The 14,159-nt window shown below is 39.8% G+C and overlaps 1 protein-coding gene across 4 annotated transcripts in view; it reads left to right on the top strand.

The window, feature by feature from the left end:
* The window catches only part of LOC112981020 (multidrug resistance-associated protein 1), a 57,026-nt gene that overhangs the window by 5,674 nt on the left and 37,193 nt on the right, over positions 1-14,159 (top strand). The window contains exons 1-5 of one of the 4 annotated variants that reach the window (XM_064520337.1): positions 6,309-6,517; positions 8,450-8,626; positions 9,428-9,553; positions 10,848-10,985; positions 12,289-12,414. In XM_064520337.1, coding sequence (XP_064376407.1) covers positions 6,362-6,517; positions 8,450-8,626; positions 9,428-9,553; positions 10,848-10,985; positions 12,289-12,414 — 723 coding nt within the window. In that variant the 5' untranslated portion in view covers positions 6,309-6,361. Of the gene's footprint in view, positions 1-6,308; positions 6,518-7,598; positions 8,025-8,449; positions 8,627-9,427; positions 9,554-10,847; positions 10,986-12,288; positions 12,415-14,159 lie in introns of those variants that run through there. The other 3 variants (XM_064520334.1, XM_064520336.1, XM_064520335.1) reach the window with 3 other exon arrangements.

Below are 14,159 nucleotides of genomic sequence, written 5' to 3'. Positions count from 1 at the left end.
GAGGGTTTTCTTAACAGAGGACCTATAGTTTTAGAGCTGTCAGTTCTGAGCAACCTTCAAACATTCACGTTGAAAACTGAAATGAAAAAAGTATGGCAAAAAGCCTGAATAACTTTTACTGTCCCATGTGATTACGACGCAGTTTGCATTGAAACCCTGAGCTATACTCGGACTACGTGAGGATTAACCTGGGTTACGCTGAAGTCATTCTGGGTCACATCTCTAAAAAGCCTGGTGCAGGGGAGTGACCTTTTGCTTACTTTTAATAGAGTCAGAATTCCTTGCATTACTTTTTTGTCGCTATGTGCATCTCTGAAAGCTTCGAATACAGTTTATCTCAACTTACTTGTTATCTTAGTCTCTTTGTTGGTCTTTTACACAGGTGTGTTCAACCTTGCCACAGTGATTTGAAACTTGGTATATTAGCTGTTGCATTATTAAGCAAAAAATACTGTTTTCAGTGCAAAAAAGGAGATTAAAGCAGGAATCTTTTTCCTGTGTCCCTTTAAGTAACAATGATTTCAGATAAAAGTTTTATGGAAGGATAAAAGCTATCCTTTCAGCTCTAAAAATATAGATGTTATATGATACTCTGTCACATAACCAAATGTTGTTTCATGGTACTGGTAGACATGACAGGATATGGAATTCCTACCACTGCAGAAAGAGGCTATATATTTGAATTTTACAAGTACCAATGAAATCTACTATACATTTCTCTGACATTAAAAAATTGCCCTAGTTCAGAGGCTTTTAGCCTCTCGGATTACAAAGATCAGCTCTTGCATATTCTGTAACTGCAGGTGCTCCTTTCCCTGGTAGTTTGCTGGCATCAGCTTCTCCTCTTAGGCTAAAGGGAAACGAAGACAAGACATGCTTTTTTTTGCCATGTTATGTTGTTGCTCTCTCGGCTGATGCAGTGCTGTCTGTAGTGGGGGGTGGGAGGGGGTTCAAGTCTTTTTGTTAGCATTCAGAAGACTGATGTTTGGGTTTTGACAAAGAAGTGCAGACATCTGATTAAAGTTCAGGATGAGGTATTGGAAGGTAGAGGCTTTATTTCTGGCTGTTTTATTGATGGGGCAAATGTGTTATGTGAGTCATTGCTGTTGAGAACTTGTCTTGTGAAAGTGACTTCTCATAGAAAATTATGTGAGAAATTAAGGGCACTTCTCTGTAGCTAGAAACACTTGTCGGTGGTATCTCTTTCACTAAATCTTATTTATGTAAGTGATTTAAGATTCTTCAGTATCACTGTTTCTTTCATAATGTGATTTTTAAATGTTCCCTGTTTTCTGTAAGGATCTTGTCCTGTGACAGCATCGAGAGACTATAGGAATGAAGTGTAAGCTTCAGAATTACTTGGAAACAAAGAAGGAAGAGGAGGCTTGGTCTCTTCCTCCAGCTGAAGTCTGGATCTGAACATGGGTTTTTGGGAGACTGTTTGGGCTAGAAGGCTTGCTTGTGAATGATTTAAAGCTTTTTATTCGGACACAAAACTTCTTATGCTGCGGTTGCAGTGTTATATTGTTCTAGTTTTTATTAAACAATATTATCTCTTCCTTGCTTCTCTGACTACTGTTGAGCATCTTAACCAATGAACTTTAAGTTAAATAGCAGTGTTTTTGTTCCATTTGTGACTTGACAAGAAAAATATTTTGAGTTCTCACTGTTTGGGAAAATAACAACAGTCATATCAGGTTAAAAAAAAAACAACAAAACCCTCAGATACTAGGTTTAGTTCTCCTGTAGTAAAAACATGTTTTTCTGTGGGTGAAGATGTAATCTCTGTGAGAGTTTGAGATCTGAATCTAATTCCTACCTGCCAGTTCCATAATTAACCTTGATGTTTCTCGTTTCACTTCTGTGGCGGTAGAAGGACAAAAAGGCAGAAACATATTAACCTAATCAGGCTGTTGCTGGCCTGAAGAAATGTCTGAAGACTTTGTGGTGATGTGACTACCTAGTCTCAGACGTGACCATGAAGAGAAGTCCTGAAGTTTCTCCTCAAATTAGTGGCCTAGCATGCTACAGGTTCATTTGTTCCGCCGCTTGCGATAAGCGGTGTAGTTCTGCGCAGGTGTACAGCTGTGTCGCTTCTCCCTGTCAAAGCAGTGTTTGGAGTTTGTGGAGGTCTGGGAATAAGGTCAAGTATTGGGTTGTGTGGCTTTCATTTGTTACTAGAATGCTGTCTTTGTCTGTTTTACAAATCAAATCACTCCGGGTTTTCTTTCATTGTGCATAGGGAGTAGCTGTTAAGAAGGTATTACTGTAAAATCTATAGGAGTATTTTAAAGTTTTCTTATACTTCCCTATTTGCAGACTACACCCCAACCTCAAATGACACAGTAAACTAATAAATCATTAATTCCATATAGTTAGAATGGCTCTTCAGAGGAACTGGGAGTATATTGAAAGCTTTCTTTAAATGCAGCGTGAGGTGATTTTGTGCGCCTCACAACAGAGATAGCATTTTATCTGTGCATTCTGCATTAACACGACAGGTAATTGGCCAATTTGGCAACAACATAAATGTCTTAATTCCTTGGATTTCAGTTTATCTGAAAACAATCTGTAACTAATGGTTGCCTTTTATTTGTCTATGTAAAGGCAATGGTTTCAGCTTTTCCTACAGCCAAGGGTTTTTCAGTTGCAAGAAGGAGATCCGTATCACGTTTCACAGCAGAGATCAGTGCATTTTAGGCAACTCTGTCTTCATTAAAAAAAAAAATCCAAAATTCTGAAGGAAATAAATGCTGGGTAAGGTGGAAAGATGTGTTTGACCTTGTGTATTAGCACTTCAGCTGGCTTTGATTCTAGTGCTGTTGGATCCTCTGACTCTAGTAGTGCTTTTTCCAAAATTATTTCAGTATGAATGTGCATACTATTTTTGAAAGATTTTTAAACATGTAAGTAGAGGGAAGTTCGTGAGGGTTGTTCGTAGTGTCCTATGCCTCATTGTAGTGCATTGTTTGCTGCTGTCAGGGGTATTGCTATTTTCTGCTCCTTATTTATGTGGATGTTGCCGCGCATACAGGAGAGCTGCATTTGCAATTTCAGTGTTACATGTGGGTGTTTCTGCTGCTTTTTGTGGGAGTTCTGGAGTGTTGGTGCTGTATTTATAGTGCTTTGAGAACATTATTTCAGTTTTTCTTCAAAACTTTTGAGTTTATTAAAACTTACTTGGCAATCTGAATAACCTTGAAGAGTTCTATTGCAGAATCTAAAATTTAGATCACTTGAGTTTGTTCTTTTCCCTAACTTGCAGTGTAGTTGACAGTAAGTGTCACCATTTATCATCTGTCTTTACTATTAGTTTTGCTGGAGAGTGGTTGTCAGGTAAGGTCTGCATTTTCAGAGTTTCTTTAAACTAGCCTTAAAGGGAACTGTTCTTCACCCTCTGTTGTCCATTGATGCTAGCTCTTTTGACACTTCCAGATCTGGAAAATCTTGTATCTGGGAGAGGCAGGCAGTAAATTTGCTGTCCCAGATAGTGTAGGCTTAAGGCTGATGCCACAGTGACAGACTGAGGGAGAATGGTTGGGTCAGGGCTAGGTATAGGTGCTACTCTGGGGGACTTCTTGGTGCGATATTTAGAGCTTTCAGGTTGTGAGACTTTCTGTTTCAGTGAGAAAGTGGTGATACTATTACAGTGAAAGTTGTCAGCAGATATAACAGTGTTAGTGCTAGAAATAGCTAATTACTTTCATTCTGATAAATACAAGCATTGCCTTAAATGAAAAATGTTTTTTATTGCTGTTTGGAAGATAAGATTGAGAAACCATATCCTGATATTACAAAAGATGTATTTTCTCTGTGGGAGATACAGAAATAGTGAATATACACCAACGTCAGTGTCAAGCTCCATTTGCAGGAAAGAGTGTTGACCTTAATATTAAAATTCCAGTGTAGCTTTGTAACTGTTTTTTATGTAGGTGTGTAGTAATGTTTAAGTCATTTTTAAGTCTGAGCCGGTTCACACAGGTGGGTTCAGCAGCATAGTTGGCAGCGTGCATTTCTACCACGCTCGGGCACAGCAGGCACGAAACTGAGTGATTTTGGTCTCTCCACTTCTGCTACTGTGAATTTTAAAATGTGATGTGGATCAAATAGGATTATTGCTATGAGAACAGGCAGCTGATGGCTGCTCACTTAACAGCTATTACTGCTTGCCAGGGTGGAGGCTGCCAGCAGCAAAGTCCAGTCCAGTGTCAAATATTGTTATTCCTGAAACTAGGTACACTGAAGATATATAGCTTCCCGGTAATCCTCCTTCGCTTAATAGAGACAGAATAATTGATCTTCTCTGTTACTGCTGATGTTTTTCTTAACTGTTCCTGAAATTTTAGACAGGAATGAATATAATTTGTTCTTTATTTTCCCAGGGTTTATGCACTGTTAAATAAGTGGTTTACCTGTGAATAGATCCATGTGATTCTGAAAACGTCAAGCATTTCGTTTGCTAGTTTTGGAGGTAGAGGTTTTACCTCAAATATGATAGGAGGCCTTTTTGTGCCGGGGGGAACCATGTCATTGGGCACAAAGCCTGTCATTTGTCTACCTGGAGACTACCCAACCTTGTTTAAAACTTGGAGTAGTAGTTTTGCAACTGCAGTGCTGGAAATGAAAATGAAAGCTTTCTAGAACAAAAATTAAGAAGTTGGTCAGACAACTTTAAAAATACCCATTTGTTGTTCTGGGAAACGTTAAAATTGCCCAGGTGTCAAAAAAAGAAAACCCCAAGAAAAACCCCAACAAATTACTTAACACCTCAGAAATGGCCTTTCTATAGGCTACAGTAAAGGTTTTAGGACAGAGTGAAACTAAGCCAGTAGCAGGTATCTTCCATGCCTGCATCTGCCGAGAAGGAGCAAAGCAAGGATGACTCAGTGATTCTGCTCCTGATTTATTCATGTGGGTTCCTGCAGTCACGGCTCAAACCGCAGGCTGCTTCGGGGTGTACTGTCTAAAAGCTACAGACCAAGCTTCCAAAATTTATCTCCTCCCCTCCTTTTTAAAAAAACCTTCTTACACATCTTACCTTCACAGCAAAACAGAAAACCTCCATGCAGAATGCAATTTCAGATTCTTCCTACCAGACCTGAGTCCTTGCTACTCAGATGAGACCAGTAGGCAGTAAAAGGCCATTTTTTTTGGACTGCTGCATGGCAGGAGGCTGCTAGTTTGTGTAGCCTTTCAGTGAGCATTTGGATCTCTGTGGCTTGACGTGCTCTTGAAACATGGAAGTGTTAGGTGCTTCCACCAGAGTGAAAGGTTAAGCATTGCTAATATTTGAGGTGTAAATATGGGACAGCTTATTGGTTTAATAGAATGTGCTGAAATGGTGTTTCTAATACTTGAGTCAGGACAAATAAAGTTCACTAATTTTGCAAGTTAATGTCTGTTAATCACAAAGGTCAGCTTCAGTGGCCGTTTCTGCATTGGCTTTTAAAGAATGTTGACTTGTGCTGAAAAAATAAAACTATGAAAGTGGGATTGCGTAAAGCAAAGGAGAAGCATATCTTATAATGGCAGAGCTGGTCTGGACTTGTGCAGCTGAGCGTTGTAATTTGAGTGTGATTACACGTTGGCTCCTCGGTGAGGTTGGCGTGTTTTACTGCTGGGACTGAACCTCACGAAGCAGCGGTGCCTGCAGTGGCAGCGTCTGGGTATGGCTTTCTGGTGTAACGCGTCTAAGACGTAAGACGTGCTGTGGTGGTGGGCAGCCCGCTCGCCATGTGGGGACACCCAGCTGGGCTGCGGGCGACCCCCCCCAAAATGCCCAGCGCAGACGTGGGGTCCGCGTGCGGCCTGCAGCTCTGCCTGTCCGCGCCAGTGCCGCGCACAGGCACAGCCCGAGAGACCTGCTCCAGGGGAGTCCACAGGAAAACATACTGCTTGCCTAGTTGTCCTGGCTGTTGGGAACCCTGAAATACCATTGCACCGTCCCTGCTGCAAGTTATTTGGCGGTATCTCGGTGTGAGAGACGAATGTGAAGGTCAGATGAACTGAAGATAGCACGCAATTTTAGCATATCCTGCTGCTGGCGTGCACAGCGGTTGCGTGTACAGTGCTTCTTCTTTCTGGTTGTCACGCAGCCGTGACGTCTGCGCTAGCGCCCCTCTCCTTGCCACCAGCCGGCCAAGTCGCTTTGCAGCAAGCCTTTAAAAACAGCAACAGAAGTGGGCTGATAACTTTCCTGAGCAGCGCGTAGATCTCCAAAATTATTATTTAGTAAATAAGATGATATCAAAGCGCTCGCTTTTTCCCTTTTCTTTCCTTAAGCTGATTAAATCCTGTCAGTTTGTTTATATGATCATATTAACTGTCCTAATCCGCGAATTGTAAACTGTTCTGCAGAGTCATGAGACCTTTTTCCTGCCTGTCGCGCTGCAGCCGAGCAGCTGGGACGCGGTGGCCCCGGTGGCTGTGCGTAAGGGTGACTCAGCTGGAAGGCGCCCGGCCCCTCCCGCGGACCTCGCCTGACCCCTGCACCCGGCCTCCGCGCACGTCGCCTGAGGTTTTCGTGCCCCAGCAGTGGGGATTTTTTAATTTACTTCAGCGTTTTGTAAATCCCTAGAAAAATTTGGGTTTACCAATTTACTTGAATTGGTTGTATTAAGCTCAGAGAGAGGTTTTTTGGTTTTTGATTTTTTTTTTAAGCTAGCAAATTAAAAAAGAAGAATTTTGAGAGCCCTCTAGAATTATAGAAGAAAAATAGTATGTGTGCACCATGCACATCATCTGTTATCTCTGAGACAGAAGTCCCAAAGAAGACAAAACCACAGATTGTGACAGAAAATGAGGGGAAACTGAGGAAGGAAAATATTTTTGTTTACATTCTCAAAAGAAGGATTTTTTTTTTTAATGTTAGACATTATCACCTTGATTAAAAAAAATGGTCAAGTTTAAGGGGGAAACTGCTTGATGATAAAATAACTGGTCACCATTGCGTGGAAATATTTGCAAGCTGTATCTGCTGGGTTTTTTTGTTACTTTCTTAAACTATGTTTTTCTTACTTTATAATCATGTTTGACACTTTCCGTTTGATCGATGGGAGCTGGGGACGGAGGAGGAGGACGCCTGCAGACCTCGAGGCAGGGCTCTGCTTCCAGCTCTGGCGTAGCGGCCGGGGGAGCAGACTTGGCGGTTTGCTCACGTGTAAAACACGGATAACGGCGCTTGTTTTCGTGGCCGGCGCGGGCGCTGGTGGATGAGCAGGATTAGCGGCTGCCGTTACGTTCCGGTAGCGGCACTGGTGGTGCGTGCGGCTCTAAGCTGGGTGACCCTCCGGAACGAGCGCTTGGCAGCTGAAGGCGGCACTAATTAGCACGCCTTGGGGCACGTGACTTCTGGTGGTGGCTGCGCAGCGCTCGAGCCGGACGCCGGTGAGCCGCGCAGCAGCTGCTGACTGCCACAACCCGCTTGCGGCAGCAGTTTCTGCGTATTGCATCATTTCGTTGGAGCGTCAGAAGCCTGCAGCGCTCGAGAGGAAATGGCCCTGGTGATAGTCTCACAGCAAAAGCAGTAACTTACTATTACAATATTTAATTATTTTGCAAAAGAAGTTGACAAATAGGTAAAAATTCCTAGAACATATTTCCCTAATTCAAGGCAATCTTGATTGATATAGGGTATGGGATATGGTATGGTATAGAATATGGTATGAAAGTTCATCTTACTAAATAGCCTGTCATGAATAGTCCTCGTACCAGTAATGAAAATGGTGATCACACTTTGATTACTGTAAACGTCAGTTTTGTTTTGAAACTCATAGTGGCTTTCTTTGTTTTCAAGAATTATGTCGAGAGAAATAGGGAAAATGAATTACGTTAACATAGATCTTCCTCTTGTTGAGTAGGAAGCAGGCCGCAGGCCGAGCCTCTTCCACTTAGCTCTGCAAGCTGTTCTGGTGAGTTACTGGAAGGTCTCAGCTGGGTTTGCTGTGGAAGATTTCAGTGCTCTGAAGCTACTTTAGGTAGTGCAACGATGTTGTCTCATGCAGTTGGTTTTTACTCCTTGCCAGGTAACGCTTCCATACTTTAATCTGGGGATGCAGTATGTCTGGGCATTTTTTAAACATACACGTACAGTGGTTTTAATAGGAGATAATTAGCATTGTTGCCTTATTTCTCTTCCATGATAGTGTGAAAATCCTCAGTTAGTACTGCTAAAGATCCCAGTACTCTGTTCGAGTGAGCTGTCTGTAAAGGTAGCTGTGCTATAACCAACACAAGCAACACTAATGTCTTGTGAAGGTTTAAAACTTGAGCTATGCAAAGTGCAATAAAGTTAGATACATAATAATACTGAGCCAGTTTAATGCAAGTATAAATCAATATACAGTGAAGTAAAGAGTAAGACAGATAGTAGCCATTTCTTTTTTAAATACTAAAGTACTGTGTCCCCCCATCCCCACGCGCTTTAACTCAGTCCATTTTCTCTCCCCAGGACTGGAATCTGACATGGCGCACAGAAAATCCAGACTTTACCCCATGCTTTCAGAACACAGTCCTGGTTTGGATTCCTTGCATTTACCTGTGGGCCTGCTTCCCAGTCTACTTCCTATACCTTCGTTATCATGACCGGGGATACATCCAAATGTCACACCTCAACAAAGCCAAAACGGTCTGTGACTTCTTAAAATCATAACCTGTTAAGTGTTTCTGGGGGTTTTGATTCTATTTTCAGCTATGTTTTAATGCAACTATTTTTGTTAAACTCCATCAAAACTTGGACTGTGTGTATAGTTCAGCTGTAATCTACTTGTTCTACTTGTGTGATTTTTTTTTTCAAGATGTGTGTGTTTCTATTGCCCTTATATTAATAGACTTTCTGAAATTTATTCTGGCATGTCAAAAAAGCATGCAAATCCTTTGTAACCATTTGGAGAGGACCACTTTGAGTCAACTAGATCTTGAGGCCTTTGTATCAGTAACAAAATGGCTTCATTATCCTGTCAACTTCCTAAAATATACAGCACAGACTTTTAGCGCCGATGCAGATGTTCTATTCCATTTCTATTGTGAACTTGGTACTCAGTGTGTTCTTAATATTTGTTTTTCTGTAGAACAAGTGGAAAGTTTTAAGAAGGAATATAATAGTTAGCTCGGTGTAATGAAGAGTTCGCCTTTTAAATCTGCTGTTCAGGAATGAAATTCACCAGTTACCTGCTTCTTAATACACTGAATTATATGGTACTAAGAATTAATATTTTTTTTTTCTTCTAATGGGGATCTACTAGGTAAAAGAAAACTACTGTTCTTCCCGAGATGTTATTACTAAGTAGGATTGCCCAAAAGAGGTGATCTGATTATGACTTCTTTTACACTAACACATTACCTTTAGTGTTTGTATATGTATTACACTGCCTAATCGTCCTTTTCAGACTGCATGAACTGATGTATAAAATGCACTTGTATATTCCAGGCTTTGGGCTTAATGCTGTGGATAGTCTGCTGGGCAGACCTTTTCTACTCTTTCTGGGAAAGAAGTCAAAATATTTTTCGAGCTCCATTTTTTCTCGTTAGCCCTACAATCTTGGGTATAACAATGGTAAGTTATACTTAAGCTTTTGGTGATGCAAAGCTTTGAAATAACAATGTGTCTTATTCTTATCCACAGAGCTGTAATTCTTTAAGCTACAATTTTTATTTACAGACTTAATTTGCAGTTGAACTGGGAAATGTTGACTCTTGATGTCTGCTGTTTTTGTTTTTAAATATATAAAAGAGAAAAAAAAATCCAGCTTTGCTCAGTATGTTGCATGTCAGCATGTAAGTTAATGATAGTTATTTTGCTTTATTTTGGCAGATATTCATTTAAGAACTTGACTCAAGCACTGGGTGGAAGAGTCAAGTCAGGAAGACTGATTAAGCCTAGAAAATACAAATCATGCTTACTGAATTTCATAAAAGACTGTTGAAGGCTTATTATGTATCTCATTACAAACTTGTATTACATGTAACAAATCTTTAGAGTGTTTTCTCCCAAGATGGTTTGATAGTATGGTGGAAAGTGTTAAGTGCAGCATGAGGCACCTAGGCGTCCCCAGCTAACTCTTTCTGCTTAAATGTGTAGATGTAGTCTACTTCCACCTTAGTATCATTTCAACTTCCATTTCAAGGAAGAAGACTCGCAATTCATTTATTGGCAGTTGCCTTAGGTTTATTGCAGATTTGGAATAGTAGCAGTAAAACATGATTTAAGAAACAAAACCAAACAAACCCTGAAACATACAGACAATGCAAGTCCTCTTCATTAATTTGTGATCATTTAATGACGCAAGTGCGAAGCTTTTATCAGACCAATTAAAAATATGTGTTGCAGTGGCCAAATGAGATTACTAAATTGTACCAGTTTCCTAAAAGACTCTGAAAACAGTCAAAATGCAGTATTAGAGTAATGTTTGGTCAGTATTGGTTGGGGTTGTGGCTTCTTTCCTGGTAGGAAGATTGTTTTAAAAGAAGTAGTCAAGAAATACTTAGGATAAAATGTCATTATAATTACATGTTGATCTGTGACTTAAATGTTAATTTTTCTTTTTTTAAAAAAAGGCTTTTCACAGCCTTTTTGTCCATGTGGTGATTTGCTTTCATGTGATACATGTCCCTTTTCCTTTTCCCATCCACTTCCAATTCTTTGCTCTTCCAGTTTAAATTTCCATTTGAGTTATACCTTTACAAGATGAAGATGCACTGAAAATATCCGTGTGTTAGAATGCCTGGGAAATAATGGATTTGAAATGCTAAATAAATACACTTTATCATAGTACCTTATATATGTCTATAGTATGTGTCATTGTAGAATTTAAACCTTGTGAATATGTTTTTATCTTATTTGTCCACAGTTGCTTGCCACATTTTTAATACAATATGAAAGAATAAAAGGAGTCCAGTCCTCAGGTGTAATGATGATTTTCTGGTTCATCTCATTGTCCTGTGCCACAATAATATTTAGATCCAAAATAATACATGCCTTAAAGATGGTAAGTGATTGTTAGCCTCGTTCAGTTGAAAATAATCCCAAATACTATGATAATAGAGTAGTTGCTTGCTAATTATGCCAGCTGTCAATGTGTGAGATGCCAAGTCAGTTAATGATCCATTCAGTGTACTTTCGTTCCTGGGGTTATAAAAGCAAAGTGAGCAAAACTTAATGGCCCTTGTTTTTCAGGTTTTGAAATGCTAATGAAATTCATAATGATCTTACTGTAGCAACAGTTGCTAAGAAAGTTTTGCCTGATATTCCAGAAAGGGGATATTTCTGCTCGAACACAATAAACGTTTATAGTGTTTGATATGAAACTCTTCTGGGAGATTACATCATCTTCCTGTTGATTATACAGTGGATTTCCTGAAACGCTAGCTTTGATTATAATTTGGTCTCATGTATCTGCTGAGACAAAAGGAAAGGGCGTTAGTGAAATATTTTTTTAAGTCAGTTTTATAGTAAAGCTACCTCAAATATCAGTTCAGTTGTGGAGCTGCCTGAAAATAGCATATCGCTTTTTTTGAAACCCTTAGGTCGTGTTGTGAATTTTTGAGAACTATTTGCCAATTTTTTTTTTTTTTTAATCTATTAAGGATAGGTAGACTTTTTGACTGCTCTGTGTGTGTGTGTGTCTGTCCCTATGCTTTGGTTTCTATGAGCTAAGCTTTATATATCAGTCCCAGTCTAAACAATGAGGGAATCTCTGGAATTAGACGCAGCAAATTGTAACCAAAATTCTGCTCCTCTGATTCTCATTTTCTATGCACATGCTAATTAACTACTTTGCACTGAAAGCTCTTTGCTATCCAGTGTGTAAATGACTTGCTCTTGTGCAGCACACCTTGATTTCAGATTGGCACGTGTTGTGGTGATACGAACCGTGTCTTAACGAACACCTTCCTACGGGAGAGGCTTGTGTCTGTGTTCATGGAGTGACTGACTAAAAATACAAAGTCAGGGGACTCCATTTGTGATCTCCTTCCTCTTCTTCACCCCCTCTTCTCCCTCCCTTTACAAGAATAGACATGGACCTTAATTTGCATAGTGTCGAACAGTGTTTTACCAGAGCTGATTACAGTTGCTCTTTGCTGAAGAAGCCGGGTGTTTTCTTAAGGGCTGCTTGCTGATGCGTGCTTCAGTTTAACCAACAGCTCACAGTCCACCTGTCGCTAGGTTGACTGTAATATTTACTTAGTGTATAGAGCTTAAATTAAGGATCTGCTTTGTGGTTAATAGTAACATGCAGTTTCAAAGAAATTCCTCAAGCCTTCTAATTAGAATATTACCTTCCGTCCTAGGACGCTGAAGTGGATACGTTTCGTTATGTGACCTTCTGCAGCTACTTCGTCTTGTTACTTGTACAGCTCATACTGTGCTGCTTTCCAGAACGACCACCTTTGTTTTCTGAAACAGTAAATGATCCTGTAAGTGCTCAGCCTATACTGAATGTCAAATATCATACCTGAAATGTTCTATATAATGAGATATAGGGCCCCATTCTCCCAGGTGCCAAATAATTCAAATCTTACTGACTTGCGCCTGCAATAGAGAGTTCTTTCCGCTCTTTATTTGTTGGAGCAGGAGATGAAGCCTGTAAAATGCAAAACTGGGCTGTCTTTGAGAGAGGGAAAATACTGTTTCAGTCATTCTTGAGTAGCATTCCTGAAGGTAATTTCATACATTTATATTCAGTAGTGCTTCTGGCAATTGGTGGGAAAGACTGATTTGAAACGCTATCTGTTGTCCCCCCCGCCCTTCATCTGGTACCATCCAGTAGGCAATAAACTCATAATGATGTTTGTTCCCTTTCTGCGGAACGTGGGGCAGAGTCTACATCTGGAAAAGTTGTGAATCTGCACAGTTGCACTTGACTTTCCATACGGACCTCTTGCGCTAAGCAACGATTTAGCTAGTTAAATTGAAAGAGCCCTATCAACCACAGAAAAAGCAGTTACAGAGTAGTCTGGATGCAGAAATTTGATTTTTATCTAGCAATGACCATTTTGTGCATGTTCTTAATTATGTACCTGCTATATAGCCTGGATGTAAAGTGGTGCAGGATACTCGTTCTGCTTGCTCACCCATGGTTGCATCTCCTGAGTCACAGTGGAGTGACTCCGGTCACTGTCTGGAGTGTGGTGTGCCAAGTTTAGAAACCTCAGTTCGTTTCTCTCTCTCTCTCTCTCTCTCTCTCTCTCTCTGTGTTTTTTTTTTTTTTTTTTTTTTTTTTTTTTTTTTTTTTTTTTTTTTTTTTTTTTTTTTTTTTAAGAAAGGGTGATTCTGGTTTGACGAATGTTAGCTGGCTGATGAAGGAAGTCTGAAACGTGTGAGGGGGACATAGGTGTCTTTGTGACTGTTGCAAAGGACTGTAACCAGTTACACTTACTGATTCCATAGCCACCTTCCTCTTCAGTGCCCAATGGGCTGGTGATGCTCTGCATGACCACTGCAGATTGTCTGCGCGTGTATGCCTGGGGAGAAGAAAGTGTGCTGCTGAGTCTTTGGGTTCTTTTCATCTCATTCAGTGATGAAACATATTTGAATGGATACTGTGGGTTTATGGAAACCTTCTTTTCTGCTTTGATCACAGTTACAATAATTACAAGATGCTTTGAGCACACACGGGTTTGTTTGTGTTCTGAGTGTACTTCTAGGAGTGTGTCTGTAAAACAGGGCAAAGTTAAAATATAAATTATTTTTCGTGGGTAGTGCGTTTGTTTGAATGTTTTAATAGAAAATATACAAAGCAAATAATTATACTCATTATAATATCTGCTTTATTTCCTTCTGAGAAGCCTTTCCAAAACAAAAATGTTTGCAAGTCTTAAATAAAGTCTTTATCTTTTAGCTTAAGTAAATGCACAGTATCAGTGAAATTTCTGAGATGTAGATAGATGCTGTTTATACAAATCAATTAATGTGTGTTGTCTCTTGTTTTTACTTTCCTTGCGTCATGTAAGTCCAGATTCGTTACGATTTCAATTGTAACACTCGTGTTCAGTTGAACAGTCGTTATTCTACCTGGCATGAATGTCAGGATTAGTATTTCTTTAGTATTTTAAAATAATGCTATTTTTGATGAAGTGAAATATGTAGCTGTTACACAATCAATCTTACACCAAAAACATAACATTTCTTCTCTCTAATTTTTTTTTAAACCAATGAAGTC

Source organism: Dromaius novaehollandiae, chromosome 14 (assembly GCF_036370855.1).
Source record: "Dromaius novaehollandiae isolate bDroNov1 chromosome 14, bDroNov1.hap1, whole genome shotgun sequence".
Classification (NCBI taxonomy): domain Eukaryota; kingdom Metazoa; phylum Chordata; class Aves; order Casuariiformes; family Dromaiidae; genus Dromaius; species Dromaius novaehollandiae.
This window is presented reverse-complemented; position numbering and strand designations above follow the sequence as displayed.